The following is a 13697-nucleotide window of genomic DNA, read 5'->3' as shown; positions in this document are numbered from 1 at the left end:
TGTTTTTGCTTTTAAGTTTAGTGTTTTTTTTTTTTGTTTTGTTTTGTTTGTATCGTTTACCTTTTTTTGTATTTTGAAGTTTTTGTCGTGTATTTTTTTGTTTTCATTGTTTGTTGTTTTTTTTTTTGGAGAGATTTCGTTTTCAAAAATTTGCTTTTTTGTGGATGTAATGTGGTTTATGCTCTTCTCGTGATATCTACCGATTTGTAATTTAAATTATTGTTTTCTTTGTTTTGTTTGTAGTGGATTCTGTTTTTTAAATGCCTAAAATGTAGAGTTGAGAGCTCAACATAACATGGGGATACCATCAGCTTTCCTTCCTTCCGTTTTGGCTTAGCAATATAAACGTTCGTATTTGAATGGTTTTAGTGTTTAGCGTTTTGGGGGTTCTGTTTTGATCGGCACGCGCCAAAATGTCTTAGTCATAATTCATGTTTCGCTTATGTTTAATCCTTTTAATCGTAGTCGCTTTAGGGGAGGAGGATCGGTTCGCGTTTGGATATTGGGTATGGGGTATTGGGTGTTGTTGGGGAGAGCTGCGCGTGTTTTCAGTTTCGTTTTGAGGTGTTGAGGCTCATCAATTGGCCGCACTAGACATCAGTTCGGAGAAGGCGTTCTCCAGACAATTCTTGAGTTCAGCGTAGGAAACAATAAGGACAGACTGCTCGTCGCGCGACATCAGTTGCACCTAAGAATAAGAATCGATATTGGATTACTCTTGTTCTCTCCATCCCTTCCTCTCTTTGACTTTTGTTGCTTACCCGCTCGATGGAGCCAGCATCCAACTTATTGAGCGATTGTACAATGTGTGCGTGATCCATCCAAGGGCGGCCATCCTCGGTGACGGAATGAAACAAATAATCACGAAATAATTTCAACATGTATCTATCGCCAGTCTCCGACCAAGTGCAGTCCAAATTGAAGCTAAATTCAAAGGAAAAAAAGGTAAATATGTTGTAGACGGGTGCTCTGGGGTTCTGTGGCTGGGGACTTACTCTGGCCGTTCGTTGATGCTGTTTAGTTTCACCAAAATGCGGTACAGGCGGCCGTTCTCCATCTCCTTGGCCAACTCATCCTCCTGCATATCGATTTGGCTCTGCAGCGCGTCCAATTGAGTATAGAAACGGGCGCCAATCATCGGCATCAGATCGGTGACAGATCGGCGGTTATTCGTGGTAAAGAGGTAACTGCAACGCACCAAAATCAGACGCAGGAATTATTAAGAATGGTGGCAATTGGAGAACAAACGTCTCTTGGCTGGATGGGCTTACACAATGAAATTACGAAGATCGGTGGAGTAGTTGCGCGTGACCATGTCAATGCTCGACTGGACGTTGTCCCGCTGCACAGACTGGAGACAGCGACAGGCCAGCGCCAGTACCAAACGACCCAACGCGGTCAGATCGTCCTGTGGAAATGCCAAAGTTTATAAATTCAACTCTTTCTTACATCTTTCCGGGCTTCTATTTTACCTGCTGGTGCATGTTAACGAGTGCCAGGGGATTGGCCGCATTGGGATCGAACTGCGTAATGTCCGAGATGCAACAGGAGCTGAAACGCACTCGTTTGCCCGTCACAATGATCTTCGTGGGATCCAGTACCCTGTACCCAAAGGAAAGGAAAAGTTTAATGTATCTCTGTCTATCGATCTACCAGCTTCTATCTGACTTACTTGCAGGCAAGCCCCGCCTGGTGTATGGCCCTCAGGCCGGCGGTCAGCTGCATGATGATCGACCAGATGGTGGCCTCCGGCAGCAATGGCCCGTTGCTGGTGCGCTGCATGTTACTCTTATGACTGCAATGGTAAAAATATGTTCAACTCATCTGCATTGATCCGTTTGGTTCTGGTTTACCCACCTGAATGGGCGAGCTTCGCCTTGGAATGGATCAGTGTAACCGTTGGTGTCTGGCGCGGGCGTAAAGTATTTGGCCAGCAATGTCTGTGAGCCGGGATAGTAGTCGTACACTAATACTAAGGCTGCGGGAGGTACAGGAGAAAGAATATTAGCATCGGTAAGGGCATGGGCAGGGGCTGTAGCCTGGTTCCACTCAAAGCTGTACAAGTACCCCATAAGCGAAAGGCAAACACTCGTTTAAGAAGAGCAGTCACGAGCGGCAAAGGAAGGTGCACATAGGCCTTGTCCGTTGCTCTCTCTGGTCCCTCCCTTTTCACTTGGTAAGAATAAACATATAACATCTAATCCAGCACTCAGTATGCTTGGTATTAAGGCGCCTAAGACCCGGTAGACTCTCCCCCATAGAATGCCAAGCGACTTACAACCATGAAACTTCTCATTCAGATCCGAGAGCCACCCGAAACAAACCCTTTTCTCTTAAACCTGAGGACCAAACCCCGCACTCACAGTTATCACCAAATGCTTTTGTCGTGAACACCTCGCGCAGTTGTACCACATTCGTGTGCTGCAGTTTCTTCCACATCTCCACCAGCGTCATGCATTTGGTTGACTGCAAGCGGAACCCTGCGGCGAGAGAGAGGATACAATTAGCTCTTGGCAGAGAGAGGCGAGAGCAGGACGTACCGTGCAATCTCCGCAGGCAGTACTTGTATCCGGTCGTGTTGTGCGTGGCCCGGTACGTGCTGGCGGGGAGCGTGAGCTTGGCGTGCAGCGGCTGGGCCGGCGGCTCCAGAGGATAGAGCGCGTGGTAGTTGTCCACTTCGTGTGGTAGGGCGTGCTGAGCAGCCTCCGCTGCGTCCATAATCAGATTGGAGATCTCGTTGCGGGCAAGAATGTCGGCCCGCATTTCGTCGGGTATGAAGAATGCGGACTCCAGGTGCGTCTTCGGCTGCATGGTGATCACATTCGAGGCCGGACCCGGATAGACATGCCCCGTGTACATGAGCGCCGAGGGCACGCCGCCGACACTGCTCATCGTTGGCACAGAGCTGACCCCATGATGAGCCGGATGGGTGGCATCCACCACCACGGAATTCACGACTGGCTGGTTGCCCTGCGCATTGGCAGTCGGATAGAAGTAGATGGTGCCGCCGACATTCTCCTGCAGGGGCGAGGGAAGCAGAAGAGGGATTACTATCAGAGCTATGGGCCGTCCATGGGGCAGCGCTTACCTGATGCACGCTCGCTGGCAGCGTCGTGGGGATGGGCGAGGCGCCGTGCGGTGTCATGCCATGCGGTGGAGACTTCTCACCCGGCCCGCCCGCCAGCATTGCCGCTGTGGGCGACTCCTGTCGGAGCATTGGGCCACGACCCTTGAGTGGTGTTTGCGCGGACATGCTGCTCACAAAGGGGGCGGCGCTAGGATTCGGTGGTGCGCCGCTAATTGCTATGGGGGCCGATGGGACAGACCCCGAGGTGGAGTGCACCAGCGGCGACTGCTGCTGTTTCTGTTGTTGCTGCTGCTGCTGCTGCTGTTGTGCAATGGTGACAATGGAGGGGGCGGACTTCTGCAGGGAGAGCATCGAGCTGCTGCCGTTCGCCGACTTGCTGATGGGCACGGTGGCTGCGGCGGATGCGGCGGCCACTGCTGCCGCTGTGGAGGCGGGTGCCACGGCTGCTGCTGCTGCGCCGGAGCCGGCTAGCCCATTGACGCCGTTGAGCCCATTACTGAGTTGCATCGGCGTGTTGTGATATGGTGCGTAGAAATTGGGGGACGAATTGATGCGCGTTGGAATGAATTCTGGCGACTGCGGCGTGACCTGTAGAAATCGAAAGTCGAATTAGTCGATGTCAATAATAGTTTCACACTGCTCCATGTGGACTCTGACACTGGTCTAAGTATGCCGTTCTAATGACAGACAGACACTGGGAAAACTAAATGGGGTTCTACTGTACGGACAGAGGACTTGGGGGCTTCTACTTCTAGTCGATGCTAGAGAATACCAACCCGTTACGGCAACACACGGTTTACGCTTTACGTTTTACGACACTCACATCCGACTCCTCCTCGTATCCTCCTCCATGGACAGATAGGATACGGGATAAAGAGGGAGCGGTAGAGACACAGATCGGATCTCTGCTTTACCTGGGACTTTTTGTTCACTGCTGCCAGGGGCGCATCCAGATTGAGTAGCGAGAATCCGCTATTCAGCCCAAAGCCACCGCTGCTCGGTGTGGCAACATTCTGTCGATTCTGAGATATCGGGCAGGGCAGAGAGCAGGGCAGTGCAGAGAGCATGCGGGGAGAGACGGAGAACGAGAGAGAGAGAGATAAAGAGAGAGAGGAAGATTCAGATCAGAGAGCGGCATTATGGTGGCACGGCGGAAAGGAAAATTGTGCAAAGGAAGATTATTGGTAGGCGCTTATTGGCGCTTTGTTCCCAACTATCTGTCTTCTACTTCGACTTCCATTGAGAACGGTCGAGGCTCTGTCTGGGCGGACGGTGGGCACGTCCTTGCTACCAACTGTTTCCATTGCTCCTAGACTTATTCCTAGGGAACTAAGTGCCCAAATAAGCAAAATTAAAATACACGCCGTATCTCACGACCGAGAATGCAAAAACAAAATACACGCCAAAGTATTGGTGGTTTCTGATGACTGTTGGACTGCTCCCGCTATTCTATACATATTTAATCGCTATTTGGCACACAATTTGGCTGTAAAATAAAAGGCATTATCTCGCTCATCTCTCGCGCATCGGATAATATGCCATGATCGGATGATGACGGTGTACAGCAGCCAAAGTATCTGGAATTACTTTTATCGTTATTTACATTTCACAACCCCAAAGCAAGAACACAAAAGTCAGTTAATTCCATGAAAATTATGCGGCGCTTCGCTGAATGTTCCACATGGAATAATTTATGGTGTACAATAAAAAGCCATGCACCAACTAAAATTGATATTTAACGTGCGTATGGGAAACTTGTGTCAAACTTGTGTCAAAAGAAAAATCACAAATATATTGAGAAATCAAATCCAAAAGGCGGTCAAGAGCATATACGAATGGAAATCGAATTAGAATCAAGACCAATTAAACAGCTGCAGAGCTATGCCCAGAGCTGGCTATTTCCTCTGAAACGGGCCCCTTAACTTACCATATAAGTAGCGAGTTTACTCTCTGACGGAATACCATTCGTGGGCGAGTAGAAAATTGGATCCATAGCAGCCGTATCTGTAAAGAGCGAGAGAGAGAGAGAGAGATAGAGAGCATGAATGAGAGACCAATAGGTACATAGGTACATATGTATTGTATGTATATAGAGAGAGGGCCACACATATGATAATTGATTAGAAATCAATTAAACAAACATCAACAGTATTCCATTTGCAGTCCATATCTCCGCTCCACCACCACTACTCCACGCTTTCCTGTTATTTTCCAATACATTCCCCATTTTCGGACTATGCGCAATTTATTGTCACTGACGAAGAGGCACAAAAACATCAACATCAGCAGCAACAGCACTGCTTCTTCTTCTTGTTCTTCTGCTTGCGTCAAAATAAACTAAAGCCAAGACGCAATTTCTGTCAGAAGCAGGCACCACCACTACCACCACTACCACCACCACCACCACCACCACCACCACCACACACGTTTCATACATTCCGTGGATTTCAGATAGAACTTCCCGATATCCAGGAGGTGCGCTTCGGAACGAAGGTTGCACCGTGCACCTTATACTCACTGACAACATTCATGATGGATGGTTGCCCTACAGTTTTACAGCCCGTTTGAGTGCACATTTTGAGACGCTCTGCTCAAAGCAATAAATATTTCATTTTTGGTAGTAAACTTTAAAGTTATGAATTATTACTGTCTACTGCCTACTGCCTACTGCCTTCGAATAAGTTTGTTTTTCGTTGTGAGAATTTAGTACAAAATAAAGCCACCGTATGAATGAATTAATTCATTAAAAATGTAAATAAAACGTAACAAGAACTAAGAGATACCCTTTTTTCGATGCTGTTGTCTATCAAATTTGTTCTGAGCGGAAGAAACGATCGAAAACAGATGATCTAAAGGCCCTTATGAGTTCTGATTTGTAAAATTCTAGTCCCATAGAAGCACGTGGGAGAACTCATTTGAAATGCACTTAAACGTTCGAGTGTGCTGTAACAGAAAGTGAAATTTACTTTCAAAGGCAAAACATTTCTTTCTTTTTTTTTTGCACGGTGCCAGGTAGAACGAGAGGCTTCCAATGTCGATGTCGGGGGTACGGGGCCAATGTGGCCATGGTTGAAATAACAAGTGATATTAGCCTTGAATTTCGTATAAAAATACCAAAGCTTTCTGAGATTATTCCGAGCAGGCTACTATATTCTCTTTGGCCAAGAGCCACACCAATCTATTTTCCCCGGGGCGGGGGCGGTGGCCAAATTTTAATCCTTTTAAAGGTCGTTTAAAAATTACCATCCAAATAGAGGGCTTATCCCTAACGAGAGTTATGTTAGGGAAAGAAAACTCTTACCAACGCCTGATTTACAGGGTGTCCAGAGTTCGATTATGTTTACAAACAAAAATTAAATGAAATATGTTATGATGCTTTCTGGTCGTAAATGCAATAATTTGTAGCCCGAGTTTGTTCATTCGATTTCTAATTTGAAAAACAAAAATGTTCCAATTGAATGCTCATTAATTTGGTTTTTGCAGTATTTGGAGTGCCCCTCAGACCCGTTCTGGCAGTTTGAGAGCCACAATCAGGTGTTGTCTACAGTTTTGCACTTACTTGAGCATGTCCAGTTAGTGCATTCGAAATCGGTTAGAACGAAAAACTGTTGCCTGGCAGTGGGCAATCGCTCTCCAACTGTATTTCGGTTGCTGTTGTTTTTGTTGTTGTTGTTGTTCCTGTTGCTGGTTTTCTTTTTTTTTCACTTTACATTTACATAAATTGCCAGCCACTGGCTGTTTGTTGGCATGACGTCGGCAAAAAAAACTACATATACATGCACGTATATTTATATACTTTTCTGTTTGTTTGTCTGTACATGTATGTGTATGTGTGCGTATATATAGACAACTGATTATTATTTTTGCTTCTGCTGCGTTTCACGGCAAAACGGAGACAGCTTTTGTTTTGCTTCAAAGATCACGAACGCGTTCATGAAAACGCCACAACACACTCACACACACACACGAAAAACAAAAAAAAATGCCCTGCACACACTAGCACGTACACACTCTCTCTCTCTCGCTCTCTCTTACGTAGCAATGCTGGCACTGAGAGCCAGGTAAACCAAACAATAACAAAAAGCCCGCTGTTACGTCACGTAAAATGCGTTGATGTGGCAGCACGGGCAACACGTCGTTTACCGTTATGTGTCACTTGGCGGCACGCGGCCTCAGGAGGCGGTAAAAGCGTATTGAATATGAAACTGAATATGAAAAAAAAATTTCAAACGATCGCTGGCGAACCGACCGGCACCACAGCCCACATTCAAGTGTGGAGGCAGAGTGGGAAAACGCAGCAGCAACAACTGGCCCAAGACAGAGCGAGAGAGACAGAGAGAGAGAGAGAGAGAGAGAGCCCAGAAGTGTGAGCGCGAGAGCGAGCGTCAGAGAATTGGGAGAGAGACAGTCGCACAGTGAGTTCCAAACTGTGTGACGATGGATAGACGAGAGCAGCAGGCAAAAGGCAAAGTGGGCGTGCACTCGTTTCGATTAACTGTAAATATGTGGCCATCGTTCTTGTTGCTGTTGCTGCTGTTGCTGCTGCCGCTGCAGTAACTTGGAAAGTTCAAACTCTGAATGCACACGCGCAGCAACAACAACAAAAAGCACATCCCAAGACAGAATTTCAAGTGTTTCGGCTATGGGATATCCCTTATGTGGAAGTCGAATAATGTGGAGCAGTATCAGAGGAACACCAAAACTGCATATACCCTACTGCGACGCGTGCGAGTACTGGGTATAGGAGTCTCCCCATATGTTTTGTTTGTTTATTCTTGGGGCGGCAATAAAGCGAAACGCTTACAGTTTCACAAGCACTCGTCTCGATTCCAATGACCCCTTTGGAGGGGACGACTGCATTCTGATCGTATTCACGATCATGTGTTTGCCCATTGCCGAGCCGACGTACACCCCCTCCCACCCCCCTCCCCTGTCTCTTTGAGAAACTCAAGCAAATCGAGTATTTTGCGGATTTTAAATATGCTATGGAATGGGAGTGTTGAGTGGGGAGTGAAGTGTGGGGCGTGCGGAGGGGAATTGTGTGATCATCTGATAACTTCGAATGTAAATGGGAATGAGAGTAAGAGAGAGAGAGAGAGCGAGAGCGAGATAGCACGCACACACGTGGCTCTCAGTGTAATAATAATTTACAGACACACACACACACACACAAAGGCACACCAATCTGTAAGTACATTTTAAATGAAATATTTATAGCCAAGGCTTTTGCTTCATTATCAGCGCCCCAACAATCAAATGGTATCACTCCAGGCCTATCTTTCTATATGTACACACACACAATCTATGTACAATGTACACACACATATGTATGTATGTATGTTCGTGGCTGTGGACTCTTCAAACAAAAGGCCACCCCGAATGGATCAAATCCTGATTTCTTAAAACCGATCAGAGGTGGTAGATGGGAACCATATTTCAGGAAAATCAAGGCACCAAATGCTAAAAATTCGTAAGGGATTCGTAATTTGGATTGGTAATCACCGTATCACCTCTGTTCAGAAGCAGAAGAGGATGAGCATTACAAATCGAGGGAATAATCATTTGGCTTCTGTTCTTAGCCGAATCTCGAAAACTGGTCACACTCCTCCTCCCACTACTCTGCCGCTCGTTGATTGCTCGTCAATCTTTTTGGTGTGTGTGTGTGTGTGTGTGGTTTTTTTTGTAATTCTGATCGCAATCTCCGTTGGTTGCTGTTGAACAGAGACACGGCCATGTGAGTCGAGATTTGAGCATTGGCCAAGACAAGTTTGTCTGGTCTCTGACTCGGCCGGCCAGCCAGCGGCGCGGTGGCAATGGTAACGGCAACGGCAACACAGCGGCAGAGACAGCAACAGTGTGACCCAATTCACTGGGGACGCTCAGCAACAGCTGCTCGAAATCATAGACGTAGCTGCCAAACAGCTGTGCAAACGAGTGGGGGTCGGCCGGAGTCGGCCGGAGGGGTGTGTGCACTTCGAGAGCCTAGGCTCAACAATTGCGAAAGCGAAAACGAAAACGTTGAAAAAATGTAAATGGTGTGGTAAATATGAACAAATGAAATTAAGCCTATTCGCTGTTTTCCATTATTTATTCGGCTATTCGTATGCGAAAGATTTGTATTTCGATTTCGACAGCTTTACAGTTTTACTTTTTTTTTTACCCAGAGCTGGGCCAAAGGGGGGCGGGGGAGTGACAGCACAGTAGCGGAAGTTGTAAATGTGTAGCGGGCCGCAAAATGATATGCAGAAAGAGAAGGAGATATCCCTCCGCCCCCTCCCCCATCGCAACATCTTTGTCATTTGTTCTTCTTTGTCTTTGTCTTTTCTGCTTCATCTCTTTCGTCTCTGTCTCTGGGCGGAGAAAAGACGAAGAGAGCAAAGCTCAGTTTCAGTTTGTAACCCTCCCCCCCCCCCCCCCCCCCCCCTCGCACGATCTTATCTGATTGACAGCTGCCTTTTTGGGGGCGGGGTGGGTGAGGGGCTAACAGATGTCACGTATAACACTCCGAATCACAACATTCGATCGGTCCTCTGCGCTCATTCTCTCTCTCGTTCCACTGTCCCAGCACGTTTACCGTTGCACGCACTCCCCCCCATACGACGACGACACTCTCAGAGAGTCGACTTTGGCGATTACCTTGCGGCCCGTGTGGGGTAACTTTCGTGGCCTCTGCCAAAGAGTGACTAACAGAGGCAGAGGCAGAGGCAGCGGCAGCAGCAAACGGAGAGGCAAAGCAGAAACGACAAAAATAAAAGCAAACACCTCAACACCAAAAGGCACAAAAAGCAGAAAGAAAAAACAACACGAAGCAAAGTGCAAAAGCAAACAACGAGCAATAATACAAAACCAACACGAAAAAGCAGCCCACGAAGACAAAAAATAAAAATAAATAAAAAGCCAAAGCCAAAGCGAAGCGAAAGCAAAACACAGCAAAAGCGATAAATACAGTTGTGGAGCCACTGGGCGTGCTACTCAAACTGTTGATTTTTGAAAAGATCCACCCAATGGCCATACTACATTCAGAAATGTGTATTCTAAGCCGTGTAATTATGGAAAAAATTAAATAAAATACATATACAATAGATTACAGTCGATACACTTCCCAAAATACTTCCCAAAATATCTTTAATCCGTATTCACCAGTCCAAAGCCATTCTCAGGACTACCATTTTCATTTCCCTGTAAATATATAACTATTGTATCCCTGGACTATCCCGAACGACATTTCCCCAGGGAAACCCGTTGAGTGGCCCAGCATGGAGTGGCCCTAATGGCGGCATTCTGTTCCATCTCCTGTAGGCTGTGGGCTGTGGGCTGGCGGCACGCGTCCGGGCCACGCACTTGGCCAAATTGCTTTATGGCCACTAGACCCAGAGGCATGTTTGGGAGTCGCAAATGGGGGGCAGAAATGAGTAATGTACTGCGTGTGTGCAAAGCATTTCCACCCAAGGGCGCAATGAGATTTTGGCAAGCGAAAGAGAACGCGAACGCGAAATTAAACGGCCATAGAGACGGAGCACACATGCATTGACAAAGTGTCATTATTAGCCACTTGCCAAGGCAAAGAGGAAGAGCCACAGAAGGAAGGCAACAAACAGACGAATTCGAAGCCGAAGAGGAAGGCAAGGCAGTGCCAAAATATGTAAGGCTCGTGCCACAAAAGAATGTGTTGCATACTTAGTTGCGTCGTGTGTTGGAATTCCACGAGAAGCAGACAGGGAGGAACAAAGAGGAGGAGCGGGGAGAAGAGGGGAGAAGGCCAGGCCGAGCCAAAACAAAAGTGACAAACGTCGCACATTAGCGACGTCAACTTGTCTGCGCCTGCAATGGTGTGGCGCCTCGCCTCGCCTCGCACGATAATTAAATTATGGGGAAGCACAAAACGAAACGGAATGAGCGGAAGCGGGAGCGGGAGAGGGACAGCATACGGATACGGCACGAAAAATGGGTGAAAAAACTCACAGGATCAGATCATCAGAGAGTGAGCGAGATGCGATCGCGTATCAACGAAGGTGAGATGTGGAATGGCGGTGGTGGGAGAAGTGCTAGCTGAACACCCAGAGTTGGCTATCTAGCTACTTTCAAGATAGCTCTGAAGAATGTTCCCACTTCCAACCGAAGCCCTCTCCTCTATCTGCATTTGTCCATCTATATTTGGCGACAAAACAAAAGGAAGCCCAGCCTAGGGGAAATTGTTATGGCCCATTGATGAGAGCTATTTTCCAGCAATTTCCTCGAATATTCATAAACAAAGGTCGGATGGCAGACAAACTAATCGAGTATAATCAATCGATAGTTATTGTTTTCGCTCATTCCCATCCACCCACATATTTTCGCTACAGTTTCCATGGAACATGTTCCGTGCACTCATCGGGGATAATAAAGAGCATGGAGGAAGGAACAACGAAATCCTTTCACGAATCGTTGGGCAATAAAAATTTGATAGAAATAAAATAAAGTCTCTTCTTGTCTCCGTTTTTTCGAGCATAAGGGAATTGAGGGGGAAGGGAGGAAGGCGGAGCGGGAGCGGGAGGGGGGCTTTTAGTGGGGGCGTCAATAAAATGGGGCCGAAAAATATTTGCACAGCGTTCGCTTTCTTTTTGCAGCTCTCTGTTTTATGTGCCATAAACAAAGGCCAAAATGGATTCAGTTCAGTGGAAAGCTCTGTTGTGCGGACACCCAGGGTTATGGCGTTTATATTATTACCCCACGATGCTTAGAGGAGAGTAAATACTGTCCGCCCAAGGGAGATACCCATCCTAAAAAAAGATGTTTATTTCCATCTGGTAATGGCGCCAAAGAAAGGCCCCAAGTTTAGCTCTACTTAGACTTTCCTTCCCCTAAAGAAGGGGGTCTAAAACTTAAATTTCAAAATAAGGAATGAAATCTTTAAGGGAGCCTCAGAGAGATGGACTTCACAACAGACAACTTCAACTGTATTATCCAGTAAACCTAGTTGAGATAGTTGAGAGATAACCATTTTGGTGGCCGTTCCAGATTTGGCAAACGTTCTTTTTTGGGAGCTCTTGCCTCCCGTAAATACAGTTCCACAGCAGCAGCAGAAAGGAGCGAGTGGGAAACCAGTTCTCCCAGCTGCACTCTACCAGAACGAACAGCATCAGTGGTGGTGGCAGCGGCAGTGGCAGCGGCAGCGGCAGCGCCAAAGAAGGGCCGTCAACAGGTAACCCAGTGCACCTTCAGACACAACGCTCTGCACCAGAAGTACCAGCCGACCCGACGTTGAAGTCAATGTATTTCCGTCAGCTGCCGTTGCCCTCAGACCGAGAGGAATTGTTGTTGTGCCTCTTCTTGTTTTGACGCCAATGGGAGAGTCGATGATCGGAGGGCTGGATTTTCGGCTCTGCAAAACTGGTTTAAGGAGTGCACATCTCCCCTCCCCTCCCTACCTCCCTCCCTCCCTGCCTGCCATCTTTTATCTGGATTTTTGTTGGTATTTTGTTTTTGGTATAGGAAATGGTTTTTCCAGCAGGACAAAGGAAATGCCACAGAAGAAGGCTCAGTGCCGAGTGCTCAGTGTGGAACTTGTGTTCTGATCCTAGGGTTGAAGAAAGGAAAACAATAATCGATGCTCGTAATTAATGGGAAACGTTCTTTCCGCTCTCTGGATCTGCGGGGCAGATTGATTACACGAAGCGGCACCACCACTCCCCTCACCGTAGTCTCACGGTCACGTCCAGCGAGTGGGCCATGTAATTGCCAATAATCACACAACAAAATTCAATTTAAATGAGTGAGAGAGAAGGAAAATCAAATTACAGGATGACCCAGCCCACGGACAAGAGGCGAGTGAGAGTGCGAGTGCTGACTATGCCTGTATGACACTCGCTTGCTTCACAAGAAAGCAGCTATAGCGCTCGACAAGCTGCAACAAGCAGTACATACGCATGCATGTATAGATCTAGCCTGTATGACACGATAATTCTTCTTCGAATAGTGTTGGAAGTTTGTGGGGACTTGTTGAACACTATGCGAAGAGTTTTGAGCGAGTGTCTTACGGCCTTAGGCTGCCATCCTGTGATGCACTCATTCTCTCTCTGTCTCTCTCTCGTTTTCTGGTGCGAGTGTGATACAGGCTTCATGAGATATGCCAAAGGTGACTTTCAATTGAAGGACCGAAGCCATACTCCTCCCTTCCCGTCCCTTCCCTTGTGTTTGATTATTGCCCAGTACTCTTTGATTTTTGTGTTTGATTTTGCTTTTGCTTACCTGCCGGGAAGAAATTGTTTAAGAATGTTGACATGTTTCTCTCTCGCGATTTGTGGCGTTCTCCTCTGAGCCGTCACCTGCGTCCAGGAAAGCAATTCTTGGCTTTTGCTTTTGTATTTATTTGGTCCTTCCGCTGCTGCTGCTTCTTTCTGTTCTTCTTCACTCCGCTGTCGCTTGTTATTGGTCCTTATGCTGCTTCTTTCTCCGCTGGTCTTCTTTTCTCACGCTGTTGTTGGTCCTTTTTTCTGCTTCCTCCTCTCCTATTATTCTTCAGTTCGTTTATATGTTTTTGTTTGTTTTTGTTATAAACTGCACTAGCTCAACGTTTTCTCAGTGTTTATTTTTCGTTTTCAGGATTATTTGTGTTAATTCTTCTTCTTTT

General features: G+C 47.0%; 1 protein-coding gene across 3 annotated transcripts; it reads right to left on the bottom strand.

The window, feature by feature from the left end:
• Positions 1-440: 440 nt before the first annotated feature.
• Positions 441-13648, bottom strand: LOC6600522 (PAN2-PAN3 deadenylation complex subunit PAN3). 3 transcript variants are annotated; one of them, XM_026991714.1, is made up of 13 exons: positions 13316-13648; positions 5016-5092; positions 4003-4110; positions 3089-3676; positions 2541-3018; positions 2364-2480; positions 1858-1978; positions 1673-1795; positions 1473-1602; positions 1272-1408; positions 996-1187; positions 762-924; positions 441-688 (listed from the first exon to the last, which is right to left on the bottom strand). In XM_026991714.1, the coding sequence occupies exons 1-13, from the start codon at positions 13347-13349 to the stop codon at positions 578-580; spliced, it is 2379 nt and encodes a 792-aa protein (XP_026847515.1). In that variant the 5' UTR covers positions 13350-13648; the 3' UTR covers positions 441-577. The 3 variants fall into 3 exon arrangements, with proteins under 3 accessions (XP_026847515.1, XP_026847517.1, XP_026847516.1); XM_026991716.1 differs by lacking the exon at positions 13316-13648 and adding an exon at positions 6648-6773; XM_026991715.1 differs by lacking the exon at positions 4003-4110.
• Between the last annotated feature and the right edge of the window lie 49 nt (positions 13649-13697).

The sequence above is a fragment of the Drosophila persimilis genome, unplaced genomic scaffold, assembly GCF_003286085.1.
Source record: "Drosophila persimilis strain 14011-0111.01,24,50 unplaced genomic scaffold, DperRS2 tig00000686-arrow-arrow-pilon, whole genome shotgun sequence".
NCBI lineage: Eukaryota > Metazoa > Arthropoda > Insecta > Diptera > Drosophilidae > Drosophila > Drosophila persimilis.
The sequence above is the reverse complement of the archived record's forward strand: the minus strand, read 5'-3'. Positions and strand labels throughout refer to the sequence as shown.